The following is a 17,727-nucleotide window of genomic DNA, read 5'->3' as shown; positions in this document are numbered from 1 at the left end:
AGAAAGTCTGTCATCGAGTAGCACTTTAGAATTGGTTGAGGCTAAGTGAAAGTATCTACGTGTAGTTACCTTGGTATTCAACTGAGCCAAGCGCTTCATGGCATGTAACCGACATCTGTTGGTGCACAGATTAATCTAAATAAACATTTTCACAATTAAAAAGCTTAAAGAAAATCCGATTAAATATCACAGTATTCTCTTTATTTCAAGATATTTCGACGAGAACTTTTTCGTAAGAAATTTGAACATTTGTTACTTTTTTACTTTTTTTTTTTTTTTTGCAAATCTACTAAATATTTTAATATTTTTATGCAAAAAATACGCAGACATTTTCGTCCTTAAAATATTCTCTGGGATTTCTCAAAATATCGTTCGATACAGCAGGATGTGATAGTTAAGCGTCGTTTAAACGATAATGAGAAAGAATGACGGGTCTTTTCAGAAATTACACGGCTATTAAAGTCGTTGAGCTCTTCGAGTTTTGTAGTTTTAGACAAAGAGCAGTCGTGCAGTCGGTTGCGTTATTCATCGTGTAATCCGGTGACACCGTTCGCCAATATCGAGTTGTTATTCCGGCATCTGAATTTCCACATCAGACAAATAATTTTTGCTATAAATCGCGATTGATCATACCATGAATTATTTCGTAACATTTGTGCTCAGTCTTTCATTACTATTGAGTAAGTTTCAAAGTTAGTTATATGAAACCTAAGTAAACATTTTCAAAATTTAAAATTATACATTACATATTTTTTATTTACACACAGATGCAACGATGACGAATCAATACACTTTGGGCTATGTTGTAAGGAGCGATTTTTTGAAAAACTTTTTTGAAAATTATCTTTTCACTTACTTTTTTTAAATTGATTTTGAAAATTGTGACTAAATTAAAAAAATTACAAATTCTTATGTCGTATGCAGGACAGAAATCGTTTGGAAACCTATGAAGAAGTGTCAAGTGAACAAAGTGATATCGATATTTTCGCCAATCTAACTTTTCGCTTTACCTGCGAGAATATGCCGCCCGGTTTTTACGCCGATGTGGATTACAACTGCAGGGTATTTCACGTATGTGAGGAGTCCGGCAACGAATTCCCGGTGATCTGCGCCAACGATACGGTGTTCGATCAGAAACAACGGATATGCACAGACGAACAGGAAAACGTCGACTGTCAGCATGCTCACGAATGGTGTGTCTCAATCGATTGAAAATAAGTTTCTCTACAATATAATTAATAATTAATTGTTGCAGGTACTACTTGAACGAATTAACGTATTCCGCAGAGATTGAATCCAGAACAATTACAGAGGAAATCGTGGAAGAAGACGAATCGAAAGTGATTCAAGAGGATGTAGTGCCTTCCGTTTTACCACTCATGATTAACTAGAAATATATTTTTATTCTTCGTTATATTAATATATCCGTGTATTACTTTAGAATGCACATCCGCGTTTTACATTTACATCGTTATAATAATAATGTGCGCAAATCACACTTAACGTGTAAAACAGGTTTTGATAGCTTGATTTCTTTTTTTCTCTACAATTTGATGAAGTTACGGATTTATAATTAATTACACTTCACGCAAAGTTCAGAAATTCCAGAAAGTCCAGAAAGAAATTGCTTTATTTTTAATGCCGATAGAATAAAAATTAACGAATTGCTAATTACTTGTCGTAAGAAACGTCAGAAAATAATTTAATTTGTAAGATTATAAAATCATGTTATTTTGTTTTTACAGTAGTTCAACGTTCTAGCGATCGCGTGTAGCATGATCTTGACTCCGGTCTCTCTTATGCTCTTATTGCATCCCGGTATATACCTTTTGCCGCATGCAACACGTAAAACTGGCGAAATAAATAAAAGAAAGAAGAAATGCATGAAGAGAAAGAGAAGACCTTCAACGTGATAGTCCAGAATAATCTCAGGTCTATTCCCGACTGTGGGCTTCTCAAGGTTCTTGAAAGTTGTAGCGCCGGTATTTTCGATATCAGTATTGCAATATAGAATTGCGTACAGACTTTTATTATCCATCATTTAATCAAATATATAAATTTTTCATAAGTTTCCTATTAAATTAAATATCTTCAAAATTGTGTTAATCATAAATTATAATACAAATTTTTTTGCAAAAAAAAAAACCTTATAATTATAATAATATCAAAATACTTATTGCATTAAAAAGTAAATTATTAAAGTTAATTAATTAACAATTATAATTTGGAAGGATAACAGCAGTTACGGTAGACATACTTTATTTATTTTTAATACATATGACATATTTTAAAGAGCCTGTCAGTCTTAAGATCTACGCTAGCAATTCAATACCTTTCCCGCGATACGGTTGTAGAAGGTATAACTTTTAATGCCGTACTTGTTTTTACGCCTATGTAATCTTTAAGAAGAAAAATATAAAAATATAAAAAGGTGTTACCCACCACCATAAAATCCCATGACAATGAAATAAATATTTCCTGCGAAATGGCGCGTGCTTCATGATTAAATTGCGAGGAATTGTTTCCATAATCATCTACGAAAATACCGTTTCTTCAAATTCTAAATATTATTCTATTCTAACTTTTGAAAATATATTCTATTTTCATGAAGCCCATGTTGCTAAAGTCTAAGTAAAACATATGATGAAATATATCATGAAAGGCAATGCGAACGCATCCATAAAAACTATTATTTAACTTATAGACTGGTTTCCTTTTAAGAAATAATAAATTTTTTTTTACGTAAAGAAATGTATGGCCTAAAGAATTATATGACTATCTCAAAACTATTTTACTGAAAGCGACCACGACGATATTAATAAAAAAAAAAAAAAAAATTAAAGCTAATCCAATATTTAATCCAATTTGTTTCAGACTTATGTTAGAGAAAAGTCTATAACGGCAGACACGTATAAAAAGATGTGCTTAAGCTCTTAACGCATTTAGCATATGATTTTAGTACAATATATCAAAAGGGAACGATAAGTCGAAGTTTAATCAAGCGAATCGAAATGCTATTTTCCATGATGATAATATGATCTATGATGATGCGGCCAAGTAATCCCCGGGCCCGTTTTATCATTGTCGTACACATATTTGATCTTCGGATTGTCTGACCCGAACAGATACTGTCGCAGCATACCGAACATGGCTGACGCGAGGGCCATATTGCTGATCATGCCAGCCATGGTGGCGGCCGCTCTCGCATGAGCCAAGGCCATTTGAATGATGAAACTTATTACGAAACCGATACCAGGCATCAGAGTGGTCATCTTCGTCTTCAACGCTCGTCCAAGATGTATCACCGCGCTCGTGACTTTCCTGGACATAACGTCTTCCCGCAATTGTGGCAACTGAAGTCTCAGTTCCGAGCACGTATTCTTGGTGGAGAAAGACTCTGTGTCCTTGATCCTATTTTCATTATCCGGATCCTCGAGTTTTTCTGGAATTTCCGACTCTTTTGCTAATTTGCTGTCTGAATACTGGTTCAGCAAATGTCTGAAATCGTTGTCGCTCTTCGCACGATGCTCCCTTTTGCGATCCTCCTCACTTTCCACAGACTTTTTTTCAAGCTCGTAGCTCATTTCTCCCTTCAAGGGTATTACTTTCAATTCCTCCGCGCTGAGCTTTTTCACGTGGTCTTCGGGATTCTCTTTCTTTAGATGTTCCTCGGTAAAGGCCTTTAATCTACTCGCAAACTTTTCGTTCAAACGGGGTCCGAATAGAACGCCGAAAGCATTGTAAGCGTTCTCTACGTTGAGAAACTGGGCGACATCACCGTCAGCAAAATCCGTCGCGTTGGCCTTAATTTTATCTAGAAACATGGTGATTATCTGATCGTCATTTATAGCTCGCTTAATATCTGCGTACTCATCGTTCAGAAATTGAAAGTCCGTTTCTTGCGCCTCATCTAGACTTCTCTCTTTTTTCTCCTTCTCCTTTTTGATCCTCTCGTTGTCCGGTCGCTGATCCAGTACTTCCTCCATGATATCGCTGATGATCGTTAGAATGCTCGGCAAATTCTTGTTGTCTTTAATCTTCGTAGCTCTACCTTCGCGGAATCTGCCAATGCTGATACCCACTTCACCATTGCCATAACCCTTTAACTTTAGGAAACCTAGATCTACCTGAAACTTGTCCTCCATCGCTGTCTTGTACCAGTCTAAGAAAACATTTTCCATGGATTCCTTTCTTGTCAGTAGTTCCTTTTCAAAATCGCTCGTAGACATGCCGAAGAAATTTTGTACTTCGGTTTCTGTCGATCTGCCAAGGAAACCGAGACCAGGAATCGAGGGCAAGGACGGCAAGCCGATCAAAGACGGCACAGTGCTGGTGATTACTGGCCAGATAAAAATGCCCATGCATCTGATGAAGCTCAAACTAACTATACATTGAACTACCTGGTTCAGAAAACCGCGATTGGCAGTACGCTCGTCCAGATCCTCCACGAGCTTCAAAATCTCATATTGATCGGCGGTTAAAGAATTTCTGATTGTAGAATTTAAGGTATCCACGAAATATATCTTCGGATCTTCCTCGGGATTGTTTTCTAAAATTTTTCTAGATTTGGAAATGTTAACTAGAAGCTGAAGAAAGTCGGATTCCGTGATGTTCGGGAACGTGCTGTCCATTGTCGTCTCCGAAGTTCGTTTCGTTTCTTCGTCAGTCCCGTAATAAGAATTTAATAACTGATTGGTACTTCTTCGTTTTCTTTCATATTTCTTCGACGATGCGCCCGAGAAAACGGACTCTGGCAATGAACTTCGCCGCTGTTCAAGATCAGACAACTGGACTCTCTCCTTGGAGATATCTATGAGGATGTTCGACGGTTGTCCAAGATATCCGGGGACGATTCCTTGCTCGTCTGAAAGGTAAATAATCAACAATTAAAAACTGAACTATTAAAAAAACAAACCAGTCTGCGTTTGACAGATAAGACTAATTCACCTACTGACGGAGTATTCGTAGCCCTCGATTGTCGACTTATCTGGTTCGCCTGTTCGATATGCGCTATTTTTGACTGGGTTGTTTGCTCTTGCTGTTTTGATTCTTGCTGCTTCAAGTTCTGCGGTTCTGCATCCGATATAATTGCAAATTGCGGATAATTTAAATCACCAAAGTTAGACAATCCTGGAAACTGAGGAATGTTAGTTTGTATTCCGCCCAGCAATGTAGTGATTTGCGGGAGAGGAAACTGTGGTAGGCTGGGACTCTCGGCAAAAGTACCGGGAATACTTGGGATCTGGCCTGAGATACCAGGAATCTGGCCTATACCGGGAATCTGACCGATACCGGGAATTTGACCGATACCGGGAATCTGACCGATACCAGGAAGCTGGCCAATATCCGGAATACCCGGAATCTGACCTCCGTCGGAAATTGGAAGTTGGCCTAGCAGCTCTTCAAAGTTCGGGACATTTGGCAAAAATTGCCTCAAGGTCGGCCAACTAACGTGTTGAGTGCAAGTAACGAAGTTATAGCTCCTCACACATTCTAACATGTTGGTCACATACTCCTGACGTATCGAATCCGGTATCGCTCTCTCCGTTAATCTAACGATATTCATTTCCCGAGCAGTAAGAAGTCTGCCTATTATAGGATTATTAACATTCAGGTAGGAATTCTCCAAACGTGGCGATGAATTCTTATTCAGCAGATCTTCCAAGGTACTTTCGATTTTATCTTCGATCGTTTCCACGACGGTTCTCGTTGTATTTTCATCAGATGTCTGATTATTCTGCTTCGTTCGCGCTAGAGCCTGAACGTCCCAACGTGCAAAGTTGGGAAAGTTTGGCAATCTCGGGAAGAATTGGGCGATAGTTGGCCAAGCTATGTTCCTCATACATTCGAGAAACGCGTTCTCTTGGACGCAAGTGACCATTCTCTCCACGAAGACTGATCTTGCAGATTCTGGCAAGAGATTTTCCGCGACTTGGACGATATTAACTTGCTGTTCCGTGAAGTAAGTCGACACTTGCGGGAATTTTGAGACCATCGAGACACTCGGTATAGACGGTGTAGATTGCTGCACGGTCTTGAGAATTCTTAAAATTACACCTTCCGGAAGTGCTTCTGAAAAGATGGGATAGAATCTGGTATCTGTGATAGTAATGGTGGCGTCTCCGTGCTGACCGACTTTAACGTCAGTCTCGGAAAATGGCGATGGATCAGTCAGATTTTGAGGTAAAGTGGACTTACTGTTTGTCGCTTGAGGATGTCCTCCGAAATTTGGAAAGCTGGGTAGTCTAGGGAAATATTCCAGTAAACTCGGCCACAGCACGCTCCTCGAACATCCCAGAAAATTGCTCTTGCGAATGCACTCTATCATTTGATTGACGAAAGCAGGACGACTCGCATCAGGTAGTAAGCCCTCTGTTGTCCTAAGTATGTTCAACTGCTGATCGTTAAGTAGATCGCCAAATTGCTGCGTGCTAGTGATCTTGGGGCCTTGATCATCTCGTACATTTGGCGAGGAGAGTTGAATCGATTTGAGAATGTTGAGTATCACCGATTCGGGATGTTCAGTGAATATCGGTACGAATCGAGTACCAGTAACGCTGATCACAGGACTGTCACTCTGCGGAAATTTTGTTCTGGAAATAATCTTCACGTTGGAATCTGTTTGCGATTTGTCCCACTCCTGCTGGTTCTTGGTAGCTTGATGCAAAGCATTCTTATCTTTCAATGATGTTGGATCTTCTTGTCTCGGTGGTTGTTGAGTGGAAGATAAATCGGGAAATTCTGGGAAATTAGGAACGTAAAGAGCGACTGTGGGCCAAATCACGTACCTGGTGCAATTAAGAAAGTTGTTGTTCGCCTGAAGGCAAGACATAACTTGGGCAACGAAAGGAGCTCGAGCCGGAGGAGGTATCAAACTCTCCGCAAGTCGCAGTATATTCAATTGTTTTTCAGTGATGGTCGTCAAAACAATCACATTTTCGCTGACAATTAAATGCGAATTTTTTGGTATCCCTCTCAGGGAATTACGTACCTCTGTTAAAATATCCGCGATCTTGTTCTCCAATTCGCTAGATGTTTTGGAAGAAACTTCACCTTGCCGAGATAATAATGTAGAAATCCGACTCGTCGATTCTTCTGGCGTGGAAGTACTAGATTCCGATGGTTTTTCGGTAGTCGGTGGTTTCTCGGTAGTAATACCTCCTCCGAATATTGGAGGGAAAAACGAGGAAAGATCTGGGAATTGAAAGTTCGGCAGATAGCTGAAGAAGTCGGGTAACTGGAAGTTTGGCAGCCAACTGGAAAGATCTGGTAAACTTAGAGTAGGATTAAATTGCTTGACCGTCGGCCAGGTGGAGTATTTAATACAGGTTACATAATTAAATTCCTGAATACATTTAACGGTTTTCTCAACAAATTCTGGACGATACGAAACAGGAACTAATTGTTCAGCCATGTGAATCGATAGTAACTGTTCCGGAGGCAGTACAGCGACATAAGAATCTGGGCTGTAAGCGACAGATAGAGATGGTACTTTTGCTTGCTCTTTCAGGGTATTCTGAAGGATATTCACTATCACCGCTTCCGGCTTGGGCTTGCGCATTCTCGTGGCGTCGGCTTCAATGACTTCCGGAAGTTCGCCCGCAGTACCCACAAAATTGGGAAAGGGAACGATAGGATATTGCGGATACAACGTTATCGGTGGATACCAAGTCTGATAATCCGGGAAAGCCGGCAGCGTCGGATAATATTGCTTCAACATCGGCCAGGCGAAGTATTTGACGCAGCTGAAGTACTCGAACCTGCGTACACAGGAGAACATTCTGTCGGAATATTCGCGACGTATCTCACCGGGTAGAAGTTTCTCGGCCATCTGTAGAATCTGGAATTGACCGACGGTAAGCAGCGCTTTCAGAGTTTCGTTATTCGGATCGATGAAAGTCGGCGCCAGATCGTAGGTGACCTTCGACTCCAAAGCGCCCTTCAGAATGTTGAAGATAACGAACTCGGGCGTCAGCAGCCTCGGCTGATGAACGCTGCTCTCCGACCTGGCGGACTTGCCCCTGTTACCCTGAAACAAGTCTATCAAGTTTATCTCGATCGGCAGACTATTCAGAGACTGTTTGACTGCATCCGGAAGATTGTCGAGTACAATGGGCCAGACGAAGATACGCATGCAATTCCAAATACTGAGACCACGGATGCACTCTGCCATATTCTCCGTAAATGATTGCCGCTGCTTCGTTTGCACCAGTTGCTCGGCGCATTTTATTATTTCCAATTGATCTTTAGTCAATTCGGTGGAGTTCAAGCTGGCCGAATACGTTTCATTCGCAGGTGACTCTCGCGTCAGCGCAATATTCTTCAGAGTATCCAGTAATTGATTTTCCGTGAATTTCGGAATGTCAGGAAGTACTTCGCTAGCTTGTTCCCTTAAATACTGAAGAAACGTTCTATTCCTGATTTGATCCTGAAGAAACAAGGCTTGATTCTTCCATTTTTGAAAACGATTAGGACTTGCTTCCGTCGTTGAAGATAATTCATCAAGATTCTCAGTCGAAGTATCTTTCGAGTCACTGCTGCGTTGATTGCGAATTTCTTCGTCTTTCTCAGCAGCAACCACGTCGACTTCAAGCGATTTTTCCGAAAGAAGACTCTCTTTGTCAAGTTTTTCTGATTTCCTGGCGTCATTCTCGACAGACTCAAGAGCGTCGTTCCGTATAGATATTAATTTTTGTATTTGACCTTCTACGATCGATTCTTGCTCACGACCAGGCAAATTGCCTTCTTCAGCATTCAGATAGACAGTCGAACTCTTGTATTTGGGTTTACCTGGCATATTGGCTAAGTGTCTGTTTTCTCTATTCAAATCTAGAACTCTGTCACCGATTTCGTCATTGTTCGAAGCATCGTCGACGTATTCCTCTTGATCTCTTTCAGTTTCATCCGTTGGAGAAAGTCGCAAACTGCGAAGCTCATTGTGTATGTCCTCATTCATACCCTCAGTATTTTCTATTCGTGTCTCATCCAAATTATGTCCCGCTAAATTTTCAATCTGTCCTGTTTCTTCCTTATTTAAATCTATTTTTTCCGCCTCTTTCAAACTCGTAATATCTTTCAAATTTTCTTGAATATTAGAGGAAGTCTCCGACTCTCCTTCTTCCGGCTCCGCCTTATCCTCGTCGTCACTTGGATTCACATCTACGTTTTTTACATCCGCATGCTCGACATCGATCTCGATAGCGTCTTCTTGCGAGTCCGAGCTGTTTTCCGCGACACTATCCGCTATCTTCCGTTGGTCTATTTCTTCGTCGGACTCGACCTGAGCGTCGAATCGTCGAATACCTTCGTCCTTCTGCACATTTTCCTCAACATTTTGCGCGACACTCTCGCCGTCCTGCAACACAGACTTACCGGGAGGGCTCACGTCGTTCCGCCGCCTCTTCTTCGCCACGTTACCTTCATCATCCTCGGTCTGGATATTCTCGGGATCCTCGACGAGTACCTCCTCCGTTTTCCTTCCCTCGCCACCCTCAACACCCTCCTCTCTGTCGTTTTTCTCTTCCACCAAGCTTCCTCGCGCCACCTGGTCCACATCCTCAGTCGCTTTGTCGGTGGTATCGGGATCAAAGTCACTCACCTCTACCGGTTCCGAAATTTTGCCGTGCACTTGATCTACAGCGATGCCACCGTCATCGTGAGGCACACTCCGCCCTCGTGCGTGAAGGACGCAAAACAGAAGGAGGAAAGCCGAGAGGAGAGTCGAGCGAGGCACGAGCCGGTGGATGCTCGCGGTTGACCGTGGGCGTCGAGAGTTGAGTGCTCTCATGGTCGCGGTCGAGAGGCGAATGTCTCGGCCACTTCTGAGCCGGTCTATGGTCAGCCATGCCACACGCATGGTGATACACATACCATCGTCCAAAGGCATCGCCGGCCGCGGCCAGTTCACGGACGAAGAGGCAAACCTGTAGATGAATAACAGCCAGGCATTTCCATTTTTGCGGTGCCCCTCTACTACGGGGTTGCAAGGTAACGAGCTTCGTAGGTGAGCCGACGAGCCGACCTCGCTGTGGCCGACCGGTTGCGTTTCCTGCGCGGAAATGGCAATGGCATCAGGTCAGGCCATCGATCGCTCAATTTGTCCCAACAGGCGATTTAACGTAACGTAATTAATCATGCAAATTAATCGGTCATACCGTTCGAGCGTTATCGCGTTTGAGAACATTCGAATTATTCGTCGTAAACCCGAGGAAGTTTATTTACCTCGGATCGTTTGACAATTATGATTTATACTCTTAGAACAAGAAGTGAGGAGTAACGTTAGGAGAAGAGTGCGAGATACGCTATAAACATAGCTGAGCGCACGGCACGTACGTTTTTGCAGCGCGACTTGTACATACTTGTTAATAGGTGTACCCAGAAGAGAAATAAAATTTGTCGTCCATAATAATAATAATAATAATAATAATTAATAATTTAAATTGTAATTAAACTTTATTTTTATTGGAATATACTTTTTAATACTGTTAAAAAATTTCTGATATATTTCCTCCGAGAAAAAAAAATTCATAACTAATTTATGCAAGTCAATTGCCGACGGATGACTAGCAAATATAATTTCTAGGCAAAAATAAAAAGAGGAAATTATGATTGTGTGTAATATTAATGTGTGGATTATCGCATAAATAGAGAGAAGCGCATAAAGATCGCATGAAGATCGAAGTTTCACGTTTCGTATTTATAATACAGTCTCGCTCGCGCGCTCTTCGCTCGCCGGTGTAAAGGGTTGAATTTTTAGTCCTTGAAGGACTTCGAGACTCCGTAGGAACGGTTAGAAGGAAGGGGTATCCTAGGGCATGCGGCTGGGGAGCGGAGAGCGATGCATTTTTACAGTAAATTTTATTTTCCAAGCACGGCACGATGCTCCCTACTTCTTCCCTCTCTTCTTCGCTCCTTCCGTACTGGATTCACTGCGCAAAGACGATGCAATAAACCTGTATTGCCTTTCTTTAGCGTCTGACTTGCTTACGGTGCGTTCACAACGTTTAGAACGATTTTATCACTTCACAGCAATCATTTCGTGCAATCAGTCCTATTATTATTAACGTTTTTTGCCATTAAACATTTTTTATGTTGTCATAGTCGCTCTCCCTTAATTTCCAAAATTGACAGATTGACTTTTTTTCAATGCTGCAAGAAAGACACATGAAAGAATGCGTTGCAATAAATAATGAAAAATTAAAAAAGAATTTCTTCATAATAATTTCATGGATTTTAAAAATATCTCTCATTCTCGTTATTTAAAAGTTATATACGTTAAAATAACGTGACTAAATAGATGACTAAATAAAGCAGTCTCTATCAACATTATAACAAGCGTATCGAGGTAAACCGCGACGATCATCGACCATGACTTTTCTTTGAGCCACTTGCTAAAGCTGGGTCGTTAATGAATTTTATGACGCATAATATTCCTTGTAACGTCCTCGTTATGAGGTCAGTCAGCAGTTGTTAAGTTAGTTGGAAGCATTAGTGCTGTGCATCATTCGTTTGGACTGAAGGATGACTATTTGCAGCGACACTGCACGTACAAGCAACGTTTGTTGACGTTGTCGTTTTCGGAAGATTGACGCGACGAGATCTAGGAGAATGAACAGTAGCACGAAAAGTGCTGATTAAAAAAAAATATAATATCTGCCTATTCGCAAATAGACTTGCGATTAAAATATATTCCTTGAATCGGGATTATGTAAGTGTACTTGCGTGTGTAGAGGAGAAATTTCATCGGAAAACTGTGAAGCTGTGCGTTCCAACTAAACATACTTCTGCCGTTCAGCCACTCCTTTTCAAGGTGACGGCAACGCGTGAACGGTCGTTGCACGATGACCGTGACAGTGACGTGACGTAAAAAGTGAAAGATGATAGGTACGTGTTTTTCATTTCTAGATTCTTATCGAAACATAATAAATTCGAATAAGAAGTCTGAAAAAAAATTGACGACTAAGATCCAGAAAATTTCACGTTAAAGAAAAATTTTTCACAATATCTTCATCGGTCTTAAACGAATGTGGAATAGGCTCGTTAAGATAAAATTTTATTACAAGAAACGGTATGCTAAAAGAATGTTTTCCAACATTAGAATACAGGTCGGCGGTTCTCCGGATTCTTCAAAGAGCGCTTCAAAGCTAAAATCGACACCGACGAGGTGGAATTCGAAAGAGGTGCGCAGAAAGTCGATGCGCAACGAGCGGGCAATTCTCCTTCGAGTTCGAACCGCTCGGTTGGACGGAGGGAACCATACGGTTGCTCGTGCGGGTCCGAATAACACCGTATTTCGTGTGGTCCGAGGAGGTCTCGAGAGAAGACAGAGGGAAAAAGGTCGGCCGAAAGAAAAAGATCGTCAGTGTCGATGAATCCGAGTGGTGGTAAACCGGTCTGAGAATGAAGGCGATTGGCCGGATCCTGGCGTATGTGCTATTGGCAGCTGCATTTACGAAAAATGTGCTCGCAATGAGTGCCGCGAATGTCAAATTTTCGCGAGACTACAACAAATTCGCACCGTTCAACATCACAAAACTCGAGTCGTTGGTCTTGAAGTCGCTGAATTTTGACGCCGGGGACCCTCGAAGTATCCTGAACGGCATGTTCAAAAGCGAATCCATGCAAGGTGAGATATAATTCGATTTCTTTTATCTATTAATAAAATTTATCTATTAATAAAAATGTACATAAAAAAATGTATGATGTTATAAAACAAGTCGTTTTGTAAATTATCAATGTGATTTAAATACTAATCTGCTTTAGTAAAACAATTTATATAATTACTTAACATATTTTATCCTTTTTTCTTAGTTTTATTTCAAGTTTTATTTCAATTCTGTCTTATATTATAAACCTAGTTATTAATTATTAACTAAATGTCATATTTTAATTAATAATATAAAAATAATCACAATGTTTATATTTATATTATAACGTTAATGTTAAGTGTATTATAATATATTTATATAAATTCATTTATCTATGCAGAAACTGAGCGTGAAGAGTCGCGCACTTTTGGGAACAAAAGAGTACAGTTTATGCTGATGCCGATGATGTATAAAATGGGAGTAATGATGACAATGTTAATGGTAATAACGGCAATCTCAGCGAAGGGACTTCTCATAGGTAAGCATCGTAAGCAGAGAAAAGTGTCGCCCGCACAAATGTATAACGGTTTCATGCTCTCTTATGGCTACCTCAACCTGCATACACGATTAGATGATACTGTTGACCCATTTGCAGTATATATATATATGAGTTCAGTATTCAAACGAGTGTTAGATTGATACATAAAACTCTCTCGCTACATCCCCGAATGTATTTCTTACAAATAGATAAATTTTTTAACTCAAGAAAATTCCCTTTCCTTCATTTTTTTTTTCATTAATATTTATAAATCATTTAATTATTATTCATTATTACAAATAATAAAATCTTAATCAATAATAATCATGGTTCTTCGTGATCACTCGTTTCTCGATATCCGATATCCTATGTGCTTATTCATTAAGTTAAATTAAGATTTATCGCGGTAAAAAGAGATTTATCGTAAAAATAATTTATGACTTCGATGTAAATAGAACGGAAGTGACACTTTGCGTTTCTCTATTTATAGGCGTTATATTGTTAGTGCTCAAACTTAGCACCTTTCTGGCGAAATTGCATTCCGGCTGGCATGCACCGCAACCATGGTCATCACCGCAACCAGTTCACGTACATGTTCACAGCACTTTTCCGCACGTTCATCCGCAAATGTACCAAAGCTGGGAACCGGCGAGCGGTCCCGCATACGAGGACCCATATTACTACAAGGGATAAAAATCACGTATAAAAATACAAAATATTCCGACCAAGAAGTTTTTGTTGAGAAGCCATAAAGAAAAAAAAAATATCGTGACAAAGCGAAATAGCTACATTATTGTCGATAAAGGCTACATTATTTGTATGATTTATTTATTTATTTTAAATTTCATCTTTTTCTACGGAAGATATTATTGATCTTCTCTGGGAATCTGGACATTCATATTTGGAGTAACCAAATATCTAGCTATCCAAACGAAATTATCTTTTTTTAAGTATTTTAAGTATCATGAAGTAAAAAGTAAAAGTTGGAATAATAATTTGACAAATATTAAACGTTACACTGTAACATAGCAACTAACTTTCTCGCGTTTTTTACTATAAATTAGTAAAAAACACATACGGGTATACCAAAGGAATCTTATAATTTATAATGATATAATGATAATTATATGCAAATATGAAATTATAATTTTATGTATACATGTATATAAAATTGCAAAAAAAAAAAAATAAGAAACTGTCAATTTCCTGTTAGGAAATACGAGTAGCGTTTTATAACGCAACGAATATAATTATTTAATAATAATTTATAATTTATCTTATAGTATTACATTTATTATACACATATGAGATGTGCCACACAATGTACCTTCAAAATACGTAAAGGAATCAGATAATGTCCTATGCACATCGCATAGTGAATTAAGAAAAATTATAATTTTTCAATCATTATCTTTATCAAACCGTAATCACATAGAAAATATTAATTTAATTTACAACTGTGAAAAATATGTATAATGCAAAATCATGTCATACCAAAACAAAAAGTATTTGTATCTGTATATATTTAAGAATTTACCATACGTACCTCATGATATTAATAAGAATATATTTATCGTTTACATCACAACATGATGGGTTCTCCGTGATTTTTTATGTACTATATTTATAAATTATTTATATTTTTTTTTTCATATTTACGTTTGTCAATAGGTATATAAATATTTTTAAAACTTGTTTTTTCATAAGTAAATTAATCAGAAAACTCTTTCGCAGAAATAGAATTTATTAGAAATATAGACTTTTAGAAATTCTTATTTGTTCTTAAACTGTTAAAAATTGAAATATTTGTCGGAGTGGCGAGTCACTGAGCAGAAGCATTCACATTACCTGTTCCGTGGTGTAAATAGCGTTCTCGGTAAACGAGACCCAGTTTTCCCGGCCTAAGGTAACCTGGCGTGGGGTACTTGACGAACAAAAAAAGTAAAATATCTCGGCTGCGCTTCGCGTAACACAGTGCAGTCTACATGGTAAGCGAACAGAAGAACGACGCGTTGCACAGTGCGTATCAAATTGAATATCGAATGAATTAAAGTCTCTCAAAAAGTTTCTATCTCTTTTCCACGTTGGGGAAATGTTCGTTTGATTAACTGTGAGCAGATTACAAGATCAGAATCACTAATGACACTTCACAATGAATTAGCGCTAGTGTAACATTAGATGCACGATTATCGTGAAAGTTATATGAGTGTGGACCTAGGGACGATCTATTTGTTTTGACAGAAAATACATTTAAATATAAAGTAAGTTGTGACACCGTTCGAACCGTTTGTAGAAACCGTTTAATAATAACAGCTGTGAATGTTTTCCGTACGGAATTGTTTGTTAAAAATATGAAAAATATGAAATGTGTTATTTTGAAAATTTACCTTAAATATATATATATATATATATATATATATAATATAGATTATTATCAGGAATACATATGATTTATTAAAAAAAAAATGTGTAAATTATTTTTACTACATATTTCAGTTAAGAATATTAATATATACTGTAAATTTGAGGATATGAATGGGACAAAGTTATTCGTTTGCAATATCATTATCTGGCTAGTGACGTCGTCAAAACTGTTAACGCAAGCCGAAGAAAGGTTGAACAATTCGCCAATCAGTCTTTGCAACGGTCGAAGTATAAAAGTCTTTCCGGGAATCAAGTTTTTCTTGGAGGGCGGTAAAATCAATATTCACATGAGAGTTCACGAACTATTACAAGGTATTGACAGCACGTAGTATTGTTTGCTCTCGCACTTTACCTTTGAAAGGGGTTAAGATTTCTCTTCTTTAGAGACGGAAGTGCAGACTCCGCGAGGCAAGAACAAGGAGAATCCTTTACAGAGACTTGGACTCATAATGATGATGACGCCGCTTATCATGCAGGTTTCTTGTTTATCGTTCTCATTAACGTTTCCCGATGAAAAGCACGATGAAATTCTACGACGATGTCGCTAAAACGTTTCTTTCCAGATACTCTCCTTACCGGGCGCTATAGCAACCATCAAAATGTCACTTTTAAGGAGTATCATAGTGGCGCAATTAGCAATCGCAATAATGATCTACAATTTGATCCAAAGTTCGCAAAGCTCGGAAGTGGTGGTGGTCCATCAGCCGCATCATCACGCGCACTATTATCACAATTATCCTGATAAAAACGACGATGAGGACGAATGGTTTGGCAGATGAAATAATACGAACGAGCAACGTGACAATAAGAAAACGGCGTGTTCTCATGATGTAGGACTAAGCAATTATGACTTCCATTTTCCAAAGCGACACATTCGAAAGTACGAATGCCATCTGTGATATAGAGATTGTGACGCGCGAATGCAAAACTTAACTTCAATCAAGTATCTCGAAATTATCCACTCCATTTTTATATATAAATTATTAAATTATTCTTTTTCTATATACGTTGTACATATTTTATTTATCTGTATTTTTGAGACGTATTTTAAGGAAAGAAACTCGTATTCTTCTTCGAAAAAACATACATTCGACTTTGCGACTTTGTTCACTTGTCCGCTTGGTATTAAGCGGCGTATTGGTCGTAGGAACGACATCAAGATGTCGGCTGACCCACTTTGGCTCTTCGGCATAACGGCATTTTGGTCCAGATTCTCGCATTCGCGTGCAGAACACATTCATTCAGGTTCTCTCATTTCTCTCTCGGTAAATTCGACATCGAAATCGAAATGAGAAATTCCACCGCGCTTCTCGCCGGATAAAAAGAGCCTCCGTGGCGGCGGAAAACGCAAACGCGAATGCTTTTGCGCGAGAAGGATTCGCGGGCCGATTGTGCGGCGCAAACACGTCGGAAGCACCGTCAACAAATGAATCGCACCATTCGAGACGTCGATATTCGTGATGCGTATACGTGCCAGAAACCCACCTTCCGCGAGCGGCATTCGTTAGTATGCCACGAGAATCGCCACTCCTAAATCGACACTTCGCAATACAAAATCGGATCGACGTGCCGTTTTCTGTACTACAAAATGCACGACGCGCCACGCGTACACGTCAAATAAGAATTAAACGAATTCGCTTATCGCGGAATGTTCAAACATGAGTAAACAATTCCTCCGCGTTACGTGGGAGAATTTAGCTCTTCTTCGCCAATACGATATATTCCACGATCGAGTTTCTAATTTCCAATCTGTTCCAGATTGCGATGGAAAAGTCGAACGATCGGCGAATATATTAGGATAGGAACTAGAAAAACATTGTATCGGGCATGAAGCCCGAGTCACGAAATGCGCTTACAAAACGCATCTCAATATATCCGTTTCACCGTACGTTCTCGTCATGGAAGTGAGATCTTTTTTTCACATGGTTTGTCGACTTAGTTGTGATATTTGACACTTTCTACATGTCCGATTGTATCGCGCAATTTTAACTAAACGACCAGTCCAGTCGTCTTCGTCGAGCGTCTCCGTGATTGTTGCTCATCGTGACCAGAAGTTTATAACGGTGCCACTTTCGATGACCACGCGATTTCTAATCTCGGCGAGTCCAGCGCGTCATATATCAAGATGAAATTTTCGAGGCATAATTTCCAAATCGATGCGAATCGCCGCCGAACGGC

General features: G+C 39.4%; 4 protein-coding genes across 5 annotated transcripts; 3 read left to right on the top strand and 1 right to left on the bottom strand.

Annotated features, from left to right (window-relative positions):
* Positions 1-480: 480 nt before the first annotated feature.
* LOC105431261 (uncharacterized) lies at positions 481-2,842 on the top strand. Its single transcript, XM_011645344.3, has 4 exons — positions 481-680; positions 768-805; positions 925-1,193; positions 1,256-2,842. The coding sequence occupies exons 1-4, from the start codon at positions 635-637 to the stop codon at positions 1,389-1,391; spliced, it is 489 nt and encodes a 162-aa protein (XP_011643646.2). The 5' UTR covers positions 481-634; the 3' UTR covers positions 1,392-2,842.
* Positions 2,247-10,567, bottom strand: LOC105431259 (uncharacterized). The gene is given in 3 exon segments (XM_025219374.2): positions 2,247-4,864; positions 4,948-9,847; positions 9,850-10,567. Coding segments are annotated over 3 exon segments (6,774 nt in total). The 5' UTR covers positions 9,874-10,567; the 3' UTR covers positions 2,247-3,014.
* Positions 10,568-11,719: 1,152 nt separating this feature from the next.
* Positions 11,720-14,320, top strand: LOC105431260 (uncharacterized). Its single transcript, XM_011645342.3, has 4 exons — positions 11,720-11,883; positions 12,098-12,625; positions 12,988-13,125; positions 13,616-14,320. Exons 2-4 carry the CDS (start codon positions 12,400-12,402, stop codon positions 13,816-13,818), a joined length of 567 nt encoding a protein of 188 aa, XP_011643644.2. The 5' UTR covers positions 11,720-11,883; positions 12,098-12,399; the 3' UTR covers positions 13,819-14,320.
* Positions 14,321-14,436: 116 nt separating this feature from the next.
* Positions 14,437-16,545, top strand: LOC105431257 (uncharacterized). 2 transcript variants are annotated; one of them, XM_089071627.1, is made up of 4 exons: positions 14,437-15,386; positions 15,654-15,861; positions 15,934-16,025; positions 16,113-16,545. In XM_089071627.1, exons 2-4 carry the CDS (start codon positions 15,657-15,659, stop codon positions 16,326-16,328), a joined length of 513 nt encoding a protein of 170 aa, XP_088927753.1. In that variant the 5' UTR covers positions 14,437-15,386; positions 15,654-15,656; the 3' UTR covers positions 16,329-16,545. The 2 variants fall into 2 exon arrangements, with proteins under 2 accessions (XP_088927753.1, XP_011643640.2); XM_011645338.3 differs by having other exon boundaries at positions 15,622-15,861; positions 16,113-16,542.
* The last annotated feature ends 1,182 nt before the right edge of the window (positions 16,546-17,727 follow it).

The sequence above is a fragment of the Pogonomyrmex barbatus genome, unplaced genomic scaffold (genome assembly GCF_055798465.1).
Source record: "Pogonomyrmex barbatus isolate J1 unplaced genomic scaffold, ASM5579846v1 scaffold12, whole genome shotgun sequence".
Classification (NCBI taxonomy): domain Eukaryota; kingdom Metazoa; phylum Arthropoda; class Insecta; order Hymenoptera; family Formicidae; genus Pogonomyrmex; species Pogonomyrmex barbatus.
Note: the sequence above shows the minus strand (reverse complement) of the source record. Positions and strands in the feature narration are given on the sequence as shown.